The 13,172-nt window shown below is 37.9% G+C and overlaps 1 protein-coding gene across 6 annotated transcripts in view; it reads left to right on the top strand.

Moving 5' to 3' along the window:
• USP16 (ubiquitin specific peptidase 16) overlaps positions 1-13,172 on the top strand; it is a 30,468-nt gene that overhangs the window by 16,825 nt on the left and 471 nt on the right. For all 6 annotated transcript variants that reach the window (XM_030880973.3, XM_030880972.3, XM_030880971.2 and 3 more), the window contains 8 exons: positions 218-296; positions 1,648-1,739; positions 2,092-2,148; positions 3,068-3,244; positions 5,429-6,089; positions 7,734-7,828; positions 9,009-9,095; positions 12,939-13,095. In XM_030880973.3, coding sequence (XP_030736833.1) covers positions 218-296; positions 1,648-1,739; positions 2,092-2,148; positions 3,068-3,244; positions 5,429-6,089; positions 7,734-7,828; positions 9,009-9,095; positions 12,939-13,095 — 1,405 coding nt within the window. The remainder of the gene's footprint in view (positions 1-217; positions 297-1,647; positions 1,740-2,091; positions 2,149-3,067; positions 3,245-5,428; positions 6,090-7,733; positions 7,829-9,008; positions 9,096-12,938; positions 13,096-13,172) is intronic.

Genomic DNA, 13,172 nt, shown 5'->3' with positions numbered 1-13,172 from the left:
GTGCCTTTGCTCAGGGGTTACTGATTGTTTTTTTAAGTATAATTCTTTTTAGCTCCTGGAATTAATTTTGAAAATGTGATTTTAGAAATATTAAGTTTTATTCAGTAAGTTTGGAGAGCTAATTAATTCTTGATCACTTTCTTGACTTGATTACATACTTTTTAAGGAAAATAACTATAAAATTTAATGGTATATATATCTATTTTATTACTTTTAGAGAGTGAGTAAAGGAATTCTTAAAGCATTTGGTAATTCTACTGAAAAATTGGATGAAGAGCTAAAAAATAAAGTTAAAGGTAATGTCTGAATTTTTGAACTAAAGCACTATAGTTGAATTCCTCTGTACTTTAGGACAAGATCGCTAACACATGTATTTCAAATCCACAGTTATTAATAATTTATATTATTTATATTATCCACAGTTATTATAATTTCTCTTTATCTTCGTTGATTTAAAACAATTATTCAATACTCCAAAGGTAAATACTTTAGAAAAATTTAACTTCTGGTGTATTCTTTTTATGCAATATTATGGTAAAATTTATAAACATAGAGCTAAGATGACATCACAATTTTATTTTTCAAAAAGTTAGACTTTATTTATTTGGCCGCACCGTATGGCTTGTGGGATCTTAGTTGGAACAGCTAGTTCTCTGACTAGGGATTGAACCCGGGCCCTGGCAGTGAAAGCGCCTCATCCTAACCACTGGACCACCAGGGAATTCCCTCAAAAGCTTAGACTTTAATTAGCAGTGATTGTCTTTGAGAGTTGTCAGCTCGTTTATTAATCATGGAGATAACTTTTTTCTTATTATGTGACCCTTGAAATGTGACTGGTGCAACTGAGGAGCTAAATTTTATTTTCATTTAATTCTAACTAATTTAAATGTAGGTGGCCCCAATGACTAGCAACTACTGTATTGTAAAGCACAGTTCAGAATCAACACATAGCAACTGTTTACCTCCTTGGTGCCCTTGGTGCTGGCCTGGCCAGCAACAGAGAGGGAATCAAGCCTGTTTGCACTGTCTGTCATAAAATGTGTTTCTGTATAAATGACACCTGTCATTTGAATAAGGCCTACACATTTCATGTGATTAGAAAGTTGAACTACTAGGTAGTTAAATTATGTCACCTTATGCTAAACTTATCAAGGTTATTTCTGGGAACATAGAAAAATAAAAGGAGGATTTTGTCTGAAATACTCTTCTGAGGGCTTTTTGTTTTTGTTTTAAGTGGAGTTCACAAAGCAAGTTACTCCCAAACTTGCTGCCGGTGTTAGAATGTTAGAGCTAGAAGCTAGCTAAAATAGCATTCTGTGTGTAGCTCGATCTGCTTGTTTTACTAGGTAAGATACTGATATACAGAAAGTCTCAATGACTCGCAAAATTTATTTTCCACTGACTAGATCTTGGATAAGAACTTTTTTTTTCTTTTTCACAAGATGTGATTATGTTAAAATGTGTTATGCTTAGAAGTGGAGTATACGCTGCTGACTGTAGCATAAAAATAAAATTGTGGTAATTATGAATAGAGAAAAGTCAATAGGATAGGAAATTAAAATTAAATTTTAGAGTTAGATTGGTAAGTAGTTTTGATTTATTTCATTAATTATATAAGGATAATTGATAGACTTTTTCCCCTTATAGATTATGAAAAGAAAAAATCAGTACCAAGTTTTGTGGACCGAGTATTTGGTGGTGAACTAACTAGTACAATCATGTGTGATGAATGCAGAACTGTAAGTAGATGTAGTGCAGACTGGATTTATGCATTAATATTAATAATGTACAGTTTATCAATTGTTTCTTTCAAAAACAGAAATGTCTAGTTAGTTTTATAAGATATTCTTTTTGAACTGTCCAAGTATGCATAGTTTTTTCCTGGAACTATGAGCACTCCTTATATCAGGAAGAAGTTATTTAATATTTTAATTGATTTCCCCTAATCCAGAGTCCTCAACACTGTGTAATTTTTCATTTCATTTTCCTAAGCCTTTATTTTAAAATTTAGCACCCCCCCATGATTTTACTATATAATGTTCAAAATGAATCTTTTCCTCCTTTTTACGTTTTCTTTTTTGGTTGGTTAAGGTCTCCTTGGTTCATGAATCGTTCCTTGATTTGTCTCTACCGGTTTTAGACGATCAGGTAAGACTTACATTTATTTTATTTAAGTAGAGTTTTTTCTTTCCTGAGCTAGATTTATGGGGGAGGGCTTGCTACCTTTTCCAAGCTGTACATTACTAGGCCAAGCATGGAGAAATTTTTCTTAGTGTATATGAGACAGAAGAATTTTAAAGATTTGAAAAGAGAATGGGATAAATATATATATATATATTTAAAGAGTGTGTCTGGAATTATTTATAGATAATTAACTTGATTAGTTTACATATCAGGAAATATTTACTTCATATAAATTACTATTTATTTTCATTATTTAAGATTAGCCACAAATCCCTTATAGACTTAAGTTTATAAATGTTAAGAGAGTATCTCAGTTTTAAGCCATATTAATTTAGTTCCTATCAAGTAGTCATAGGAAAAAGAGAACATATTATGAGTATTGGATAAATCGTTATTCAACTTAATATGAATTGGGGGTCCCTTTAAATTACTGTTACTTAGTGATTAAAGTCTTACTAAACTTGCTCTGTTTTTTCTTTCTTTAAAACTGTCATTTGCATTCAAAGAAAGAAAAGAATGAAAAGGAATACCTGTAGTGGGACATGTAAATCACTTACCAACAGAGAGTGCATTTAGAAATAGACGTAATTACAGCATGATACAGCATGTGTCTAATACAACTCATTAAATTCCTTTCTATTACACTCATATGTTAAGTTGCCTTTTTTACTGTTTTACTTGTTTGTTTGCTTGTTTTCTCAGTATGTGAAGATTGCTTTCTGGTGTTTGAGATGAATGAATTTTGTCCTGGACATGTTTCCAAACATTGTGAAAAATAAATCTGGTGTAAAATAGGAGTAGAAAACTATTTAGGTAACATGAAATCTCTTCACCAACAATAGTAAAGTTTTATTTTTGGCCCATATTCTCTCCATATTTTAAGAGTGGTAAGAAAAGTATAAATGATAAAAATCTGAAAAAGACCATGGATGATGAAGATAAAGAAAGTGAGGAAGAAAAAGATAATGACAGTTACATAAAGGAGAGAAATGATATTCTTTCAGGAACAAGTAAGCACTTACAGAAAAAAGCAAAGAAGCAAGCCAAAAAGCAAGCCAAGGTGGGTAATTAGGAGGAAAACCATACTTTCCTCATTTTAATTTTTTGAACTATTGAGTTTAAAGTCTGAGTGACATTGGTAGACATGTCTGTTATTTTATATACAGCACTTTCATTGGGCAATTACAGAATTAGCTCATTTAGTATTCTCTGCAGTGAAGTTTCTCTGAGTATATGTGAAGAAAATGTGCTTTTTAAAAAAAATTCTGCATTACTTGTGACAACTTTAAAAAAACTTTAGTTCATTTTCAATAATTTTTTGAGTTGCTAATACATTGACATTCAAAAAATTTTAAATATATAATACAAATGTGTACAATAAAAATCTCCCTCCTTGTGTGACATAGATACTACTTTCATTAGTTTCTTACGTGTCCTCTAGGTTTTTTTGGAAAATATGATCAAGTACAATACAAATATGTAGTCTTGTTTTTCACTCCTTTTAAAAATTATGCACAGTGTTCTGGACCTTGCTTTTTGTTTGTTTCTGCTTAGATTGTTGGAGATCTTTACATTTCAGGACACAAAGATTCCTTTTTTAACAGCTGTATGGTATTCTATTTTAGTAGTAAACATACTACTAAATATAGTATAATAGATGTACTATAGTTCATGTAACCATTTCTCTTTTGATTTAGGTATACGAACACCTATAGTCTTTTGCTATGATGGCCAGTGCTGCTGTGAATCACCCTATACATATGTCATTGATTGGGCATATTTTGAGAAGAGGGATTGTATTTGTGGTTTGATAAATTAATTGCCCTCCACAAAAGTTGTACCAATTTATAGTCTCACCAGCAACATATGAGACTTGCTGTTCCTCCTTATCCTTGACAGCAGAATATTAAACTTTTAGATTTCTGCCAGTCTGATAGATGGAAAATAGTATCTCAGTGCAGTTTTATTTTCTATTTATTTTAATGTAAGTGAAGTTAAGCATGTTTTTATGTTTAAGGGCTGTTTGTATTTCCTTTCCTTTGAAGTATTTGCTTATATCCTTACCCCATTTTTCTTTCATGTGTACTATTTTTAACTGAAGCATATCAGAAAATTTTTTTGTCCAGAGCCCTATGTGCTGCCCTTCAGCTTTCTGGTATTACGAATTAGCCTCACAGGGACTATCCTTTTAGTGACAACTCAAAATGCTAACCCCTTGAGTCTTTAGGCATTCCAGTAACAGAAATCTGGATAAAATGCAACTCCCCTGCCCCGCACTTGGACATAGGCAGCAAATGGCAAAGAACGTGTTTTAAGTGGGTAGAGTATTTTATTGTCCTCTGTATATGTGGCTTCCTTGCTTCTCTAGTTTTGGGCCATTTGTTTCCTGGAATGTTTTCCTCCATCCCTCTGCCCATCCTTGAATTTTTGGTTTGTTTTTATACATCCTTGTGTTTTCAGTTTATTTTTATTTTATTATTTTTATTATAACTCACATGGATATATCCCTTCCTGGTGTGTGTGTAGACACTCGCCCCCTGCTTTAATACATGGCTACTTGGGTTCAACAGCCTTACTGCTCTGTCTAGATCAGAGACCATGTCTTGCACATTTTTATTTGCCCCCATGTGACAATTTTTTGATGATTGGTGATGTTTTATCCCTGCTTTCAATCAAAGAACTTTTCTTTTAAATTTATTTATTAAATTTATTTATTTTTGGCTACGTTGGATCTTCCTTGCTGTACATGGGCTTTCTCTAGTTGCAACGAGTGGGGGCTAGGCTACTCTTCATTGCGGTGCACGGGCTTTTCATTGTGGTGGTGACTTCTTGTTGCAGAGCGCAGGCTCTAGGCATGTAGGCTTCAGTAGTTGTGGCATGTGGGCTCAGTAATTGTGGCTTGCGGGCTCTAGAGCACAGGCTCAGTAGTTGTGGTACGCGGGCTTAGTTGCTCCGCGGCATGTGCGATCTTCCCGGACCAGGGCTCGAACCTGTGTCCCCTGCATTGGCAAGTAGATTCTTAACCGTTGCACCACGAGGGAAGCCCCAAAGAACTTTTCTCTATAATTTATTTGATCCCTGATAGTAAAGGAACTTTTAGGGTTGGAATTCTGGGAGTGAACTCTTCCTTATTAACTTATTTATTTTTGATTGATAAACAGGAAAACCTGATGTGATACGTGTACGCTTTTTCTCTTCCTCTCTCTCGTTGTTTTTTTTTTAATGTTTTGTACTTTTTACACAGAACCAACGAAGGCAACAAAAAATTCAAGGAAAGGTTCTTCATTTAAATGATATCTATGCCATTGACAATCCTGAAGGTAATGAATGTGAAGTTGAAATGTCACTTCAGCGAGAAGTGGATATTAAATCCAACCATATTTCACAAGAGGAAGTTATACATAAAGAATATTGTGTTAATCAGAAAGATTTGAATGGCCATGAAAAAATGATAGAAAGTGTAACTGACAATCAAAAATCCACAGAGGAAGTAGATATGAAAAATGTCAACATGGATAATGATCTGAAGGTTTTGGCATCTCCTGCTGAATGTACTAGGAATTTAAATGGTGCCTACATGAAGGAAGGGAGCAATGGAGAAGTGGACATTTCCAGTGGATTTAAGAACCTTAACTTGAATGCTGCTCTTCAACCTGACGAAATAAATTTAGAGATTCTGAATGACGATCATACTCCCGGGACGAAAGTATATGAGGTTGTAAACGAAGATCCAGAAACTGCTTTCTGTACTCTTGCAAACAGGGAAGCTTTCAGTACTGATGAATGTTCAATCCAACATTGTTTATATCAGTTCACCCGAAATGAGAAACTTCGAGATGCTAATAAACTGCTTTGTGAAGTGTGCACACGGAGACAATATAGTGGACCAAAGGCAAATATAAAAGGTATTCAGATTTTTTCACAGAAAGTAAAATTAATGTTTAGGGGTACATTTTGCACTGTATCAGTAGAGTACTACTGTTTTAATTGTATCAGGGTTTGGATGGTGTCAATAAGTTCCCTTTTCCCAAAATACTGTGTAAATTTTTTTTTTTTTTTAGAAGATGTTGGGAGTAGGAGTTTATTAATTTATTTTTGCTGTGTTGGGTCTTCGTTTCTGTGCGAGGGCTTTCTCTAGTTGTGGCAAGCGGGGGCCACTCTTCATCACAGTGCGCGGGCCTCTCACTATCACGGCCTCTCGTTGCGGAGCACAGGCTCCAGACGCACAGGCTCAGTAGTTATGGCTCACGGGCCTAGTTGCTCCGTGGCATGTGGGATCCTCCCAGAACAGGGCTCGAACCCGTGTCCCCTGCATTAGCAGGCAGATTCCCAACCACTGCGCCACCAGGGAAGCCCCCTGTGTAAATATTTTAATAGAAGGATGGATAAGCAGAACTTTGTTGATGTGGCTAGTACTCTGTGGCATCCCAGCAGCAGTTAAAGTGGGGCAGTTTGCTCTCTGATACCACTCCCTGTAGGGAAATCATCCCAGTGAGATGTTATCACAGCAGGCTCCTTAACAGATAGGGGCTGTTTCTTTGTATCCTCAGTTTCCTGTCATTTGTGATGAGCCTCATCTCTCTTGCATCCAGAAAACCACACTTTAATTCTTCAGCGTGCTGAAGTGACGTGCCCAGTGCAAGGTACTGGGAGGACAGTGCTTTCTTACCATCTTCTTCAAATACAGAACAGAAAGATATTAATAATCCCCCTCCTACCCTTGCCCCCACCTTGTTTTTTTTTTTTTGATCTTGGGTAAGTGGGATAGGGAGGCATCATAGATTCCTAAGGATTCTTACTAGAATTGCTGAAACATTTAGAAAGTCTAGCTTTTTATTTATTTACTTGTTGATACAAAAAGTAAATCGTGTTGATTTTATAGCATTTCTGTTTGCTTTAGAGCCGGTGTAAGTGAACTGTGGTTTGCAGGCTAAATTTGGCCTGCTTCTTGTTTTTGTGTGATCTCCGAGCTAAAAATATTTTTTACAGATGAACATTTGAAAATGATTTTATAGTAGAAAACATGAACTTTGAACCCTAATTGTTACCTCTCCAAAAATGATTCCATTCTTCTTTTCAGTAGATTGCAATCATACTCAATTATTTTATTATAGTTTGAATTCTATAAAATTTGTGTATTAATGCGTACAAAATATCCTTGATTTTGCCTCTTGGTCCAAAAAGCCTAAAATATTTATTATTTGGTTCTTTCCAGAAAGCGTACTGATCCTTGCTTTAGATGTTTGGAATGATTTTTTTTTTTTTTTTTTTTTTGCTGTACGCGGGCCTCTCACTGCTGTGGCCTCTCCTGTTGCGGAGCACAGGCTCCGGACGTGCAGGCTCAGCAGCCGTGGCTCACGGGCCCAGCCGCTCCGTGGCATGTGGGATCCTCCCAGACCGGGGCACGAACCTGTGTCCCCTGCATCGGCAGGCAGACTCTCAACCACTGCGCCACCAGGGAAGCCCCTGGAATGATTTATAGCAGATGTGAATGCTATATAGAGGTCTAAAATGATCCTCACACTGCTAAAATTGCTTTCTTTCTGTAGGTGAGAAGAAACACGTTTACACCAATGCTAAGAAGCAGATGCTAATTTCCCTTGCTCCTCCTGTTCTCACTCTTCACTTAAAGAGATTTCAGCAGGTACCCCTTGTTCGTTACCTAAAATTTGTTTTAAATATGTGACACCTGCTTTATTTGTTATTGTCTCAACATATTAATATATTTTTTGGCTTTCTGTTATTTCTTAATTCTAACTTCAAAGAAGTAGGAAAGTAAAATAATACATATGTTTATGTTACCACACAAAAGGGGTTTGATGAAGATGCATGTCAAGGTGGAAGAGAAATTTAGGCACAATCACGCCTCAGTTTTACTAGAACTCATGTTGCTCTTTTTAGATATATTAGCATTTTACTTTAATCTTATTTTCAGGTTAGAGAAAGAAGACCAGTTTACTAGTTATATCTCACACTTGGGAAATTTAGTGATCTGTGTGGTATCTTATTTTTACTGACCCTTGATAAAAAGGCATTGATTGGTACCTTGGCTTTTCATCATTTTGGTGACTCCATCTTTTCTGGAAGACTTTTTCCTATGAGCAGTACAAGTTGTAAATTCAGTTCGAGTCCCAGAGTACCTTTGTAGTGTTTTCTCTTCTGTATGAGTTTGACTAATTGGGTGGGTCTCTATGAACAGTTCACCAAGCTTGGTTAGAAAGTGAGGCTGAAAGTGTATGCTTCACAGAAGAGTATTCTGCTGTTGCCGAGTTGGGTTTTTTTTAATGTTTATTTTTTATTTGTTTTATTTTTGACTGATTTGGGTCTTAGTTGTGGCACATGGGCCCTGTAGTTGTGGCATGTGGACTTAGTTGCCCCGTGGCTTATGGGATCTTAGTTCCCCGACCAGGAATGGAACCTGCGTCTCCTGCATTAGAAGGCAGATTCTTAACCACTGGACCACCAGGGAAGTTCCTGCTATTGCTGAGTTTTAAGCACTCAAAACCTGTTGTCTAATCTGGCTTTTCCAGATGCTTAAAGCAGAAACATTGAGAGTTTTCTTATAGGAGCAGGTATCTCAACGTGTTGGACTCTGTGTGTGTGTGTGTGTGTGTGTGTGTGTGTGTGTGTGTGTGTCTGTTGCACTTAGCAAAAACAAATCAACTGGAAATCAATTAGTAGTCAGGGGGATAGAGTCTTCTAAGCAGATTGAACTAGGGCTAGATGTTAGTGTTCTTCTGGGCATTGGGGTGGGACTATAGTTTTTACATAACATGTACAGCTTTTCCAGGAAGAGAACTTAATGTATTATCCTTCTTTTATAGGCTGGTTTTAACCTACGCAAAGTTAACAGACACATAAAATTTCCAGAAATCTTAGATTTGGCTCCTTTTTGTACCGTTAAATGTAAGGTAGGTGGAACTTGCCTTTTTGGGAAAATCCTTTAAAGGGAAATCATAGCTTATTACCAAATACTCCAACAGCAACTCACATATATATGAAGTTGATAGGAACTACTGAGTAGACTGGGTCTTTGATCTTTGTACCTTTATAATGTCAAGATCTGTGATGAATCATGTTGAACATTAGGTGGTTATTTCAGTTCAACATTTTTTTGAACCCCCATTATTGTGGCAGACGTCTTGGGAGCTGAGGGCATATAACTAAAGATGAGCAGATATATTAATGGATAATCTCAGTTTAATATGGTTGAGTGATAGGATTGGTATACACAGAGCAGGGGTGATATGCACTTAACCCAGCATGTTGGTGGTTCAGGGAAGGCTCTGGAGGCTCTGCCTCAGAGGCTCTGCCTCAACTGCTACTTCAAGGAGTAAGACTTAGTATAATGAATCAAGAGGAAGCACGTTTTCCAGGCAGAGGGGACAGCAGGAGCAAAGGCAGGGCATGTAAAGTGGCACGGCGGGTGCCGGGGACTGTCTGTATAAGCAGGTCTAGAGCTTACAGTACAAGGTCTGGGAACGTTAGGAGATGAAGCCAGAGAAGTGAGAGAGGAATGAGGTTTTGGAAGATTATCGTGATGAGAAACTTGGGCTTTATTAGGTATGCGGTGGGGAGCCACTGAAGAACTTAAAGCAACAGGGTGACACAGCCAGGTCTGTATATTACATAGGTTACTTGCTGAAGCAATGGAGGCTGGATTTTAGGAGGACAAGAGTAGAGGCAGGGAAGTTAGGAGGCTGTTGAGTTAATTGTCAGTAGATGATGACAGCCTAAACTAGGGCTGGAGATGGGGAGATTGAAGGAATATTTCAGGAGGTAAAATTAAGACTTTTGATCTCTTTCCTCTGGAAGATGAGGCAGAGGCCTTTAAATGGATGCTGAGGGTGCTACAGAAGGAGTTGAGTATGATTCCCAGGGCCTGATTTGAGTGTCTGTGCAGTTGGGAGTGCCATAAATTGAGGTAAGAAACACAGGAAGAAGAGCAGGTTGGGAGGCGGAGAAAGGAATAATAATAAGTTCAGTTTTGGAAACATTGAGTTTCAGATAGTTTTGAGATATTCATGTGGCTATGTTTAGAAAACATTTGGATGTACATGTCTGAGGGCCAGAATAGAGGGGTTAGGGCTGGAGATAAGGATTCGGAAATCAATAAATAGGTGGTGGTTAAAACTATGAGAGGATAGGATCTCTTGTGTAAACAAGGAGAAAGAAGAGATGCTTAATGACAAAACTCTGGCGAGCATCGGAGTGTAAGAGGTGTAGGTGGAAGAAGACACCACCGAGGATATCAGCGAATCTCCATGTTGAAGAATTTGGAGAATAAAAGAAGCTATACTGTTGTTCTTTATCCAGATTTTAAATACTTCAGTGAATTGTCATTCTTTTTATGTTACTACCATAGGCCAGGGCCACTTTTGCTGGTATATGCATACTTCAGATATTTTGGCTTCCGTTCCAGACCACAATAAAGCAAATATTGCAATAAAGCAAGTCACACGAATTTCTTGGTTTAGTGCATATAAAAGCTATGCTTACACTGTATTGCAACCTGTTAACTGTGTAATAGCATTGTGTCTAAAAAAACAGTGTGCATATCTTAGTTAAAAAATATTGCTAAAAAATGCTAACCATCATCTCAGCCTTCAGTGAGTTGTAAGCTTTTTGCTGATGGAGGGTTTGAAATATTTTGAGAATTATCTGTGACACCGAGACACCAGGTGAGCAAATGCTATTAAAAAAATTGGCACCGATAGACTTGCTCAGTGCAGAATTGCCGCAGACCTTCAATTTATAAAAAAACGCAGTCTTTGTGAAGCACAATAAAGCAAAGTACAATAAAATGAGATATGCCTGTAAATAGAAATAGCTCTGGTTGGATTAGTTTTGAATACAGGGTCATCAGGAATCCATCTTTTGCCTAAAATGCCATTGTCCTGTGTTCAGGTTTCAAGGAAAGGATTAAGTGGCCTCAGTGTCAGAATATCAGAGAAAAAAACTAGAACGTGTTAGACAGTATAGAGGTCATGGTAAATTTTTTAAGAAGTGTTGGTAACTTCAGTAGGTTGAGAAATGAATGAGAATATTGGAGATAGAGCATATAGATACATTAGAGCTTTTGCTGAAAAGGAAACGTGGTGCATCAATGAAGATTTTTTTTTTTTAATACTAGGAGACTTAATTAGGTTTGTAGGCAAAGAGGAAAATCTAGAAGTAAAAGATACAGAAAAGAGAGATAACTGAGCAAAGATCCTGGAGAAGACCAGAAAGGCTGGGATAAGGACACGAAGTTGGAGAATCTCTGAACCAAAGGGAGAGGAGACTTCACATTCCTGAGAGCGGCAACATGCAGCTGGGTGGGTGGTGTCTCAGTTTTCCTGAAGTGGGAGGTGAGGTCACCTCTTAAGGAGAGGCTACAGGCGAGCGGTGGAAGTTTGGTCTAGTTGCTGTGAAGGACATCCATGGAAGAGGCAGCTGAGGACACATTATAAATTATACAGTCACATCGAGGACCTGGTGAGGTAGAAAATCATGAATTTTCGAGGCTGCATGGTTACAGAATTGTTTCCTAGCAATGGCAGCTGTCCGTGTATGGGGTCGGGGAAGGTGCGTCGTGGAATTCAGAGCTGGGTTATGTGATGAGCTGGATGTGGTGGGTGTTGAGAGGTTGTCTGTAAGAATGACATGTGCATGTGAATCACATGGAAATCAGTAGGTGTGAGGCGGGGTCTGAGACTCTGCCTTCCAGTAAGCTCTCAGGTAATGTGATGTTGCTGTTCCATTACATTTTGAGAAGTGAAGAGGCTTTTTTTGGGAATGAGGCCAAAACAGGCCTCATAGGCCAGGAGAAAACGAGGGTTGGAGGATCCTGTTAGGTTGACTAGTATAGGTGAGGTGAGAGTTGGAAGAATGGAATTGTAGACTGAGACTAGAAAATTAGTAAGATTTTTGAAGTTAAAGGGTTCTGAGTGATGACCAATTCCAGAATGTAGTCCTGGCTGTGGTTGGTTAAAATGGAATGGCAGGGAAAATTCTGTGAGGTTCATTGGCCACTGAAATCCCTGAGGAAGCTGACAGGATTTGGGGTGATGTAATAAGAGTTCTTTAGCAAATAGGGAGGCAAAGATTAGAGAGTGTAGTGACAGTACTGTTGAAGGGCAGTGATGCTTGTTCAGGAAGACTTTTTACAAGAGAACGCAAGTGGGGTAGTTGTCTGCGAGTGGCCCCCAGCTGGAACACCTGTCCCTGTTGCTGACCAGCCCTACAGCACATGTGATCTTAAAATAAGCAGCCTCCATGTTAGATGGGGAATGTGAGCTTCTGAGAGGTCACATGTCCTTCTCACCAAATCTGCAGGGGGTATTTGAAAATGTTAAGGGGTGGTCTTGGGTGTGACCTAAATGCTATCCTCTTGCTGTTAAAGGCGTACATTTTGGGCTGGAAATAGGATGATGAGTTGTTGAGGTATTATCTGATCCCAGACTCCTAAAGAAGCTTTGGCAAGTTCAGTTATTTAAGTATCTGGGCCAGGAAACTGTGATTATAGCAGGTAGACCCTGGTTTATGGTTCTTCCAGCAGGGCAAGAGCAATGGCAACTTTCTACTAAAAACATAAGCGTGCTACCACTCAGTAGGCTGAGAAAAGGTAGGGAGAAAATAATAGTCCATTTCAGACTCAGGACTTCTGCATTCTCGAAGGTTAGAGACCCTCTGCATAGTTGAAAATTGTCTTGTTGATGGCATCTGTATAAATGGGACTAGAACTAACTTTTGATTCCTGTTCATTTTTAAAGAATGTTGCTGAAGAAAATACAAGGGTACTATATTCCTTATATGGAGTCGTTGAACACAGTGGTACCATGAGGTCGGGGCATTACACTGCCTATGCCAAGGCAAGATCTGCAAACAGTCATCTCTCTAATCTTGTTCTCCACGGTGATATTCTACAGGGTAAGAAAGAGGTCTTACAGAATTCTGGTATTCAGCAGATATTTATGGCAAAACCAAAGAAGGATGAACTTGAATCT

The sequence above is a fragment of the Globicephala melas genome, chromosome 4 (genome assembly GCF_963455315.2).
Source record: "Globicephala melas chromosome 4, mGloMel1.2, whole genome shotgun sequence".
Taxonomy (NCBI): Eukaryota; Metazoa; Chordata; class Mammalia; order Artiodactyla; family Delphinidae; genus Globicephala; species Globicephala melas.
The sequence above is the reverse complement of the archived record's forward strand: the minus strand, read 5'-3'. Positions and strand labels throughout refer to the sequence as shown.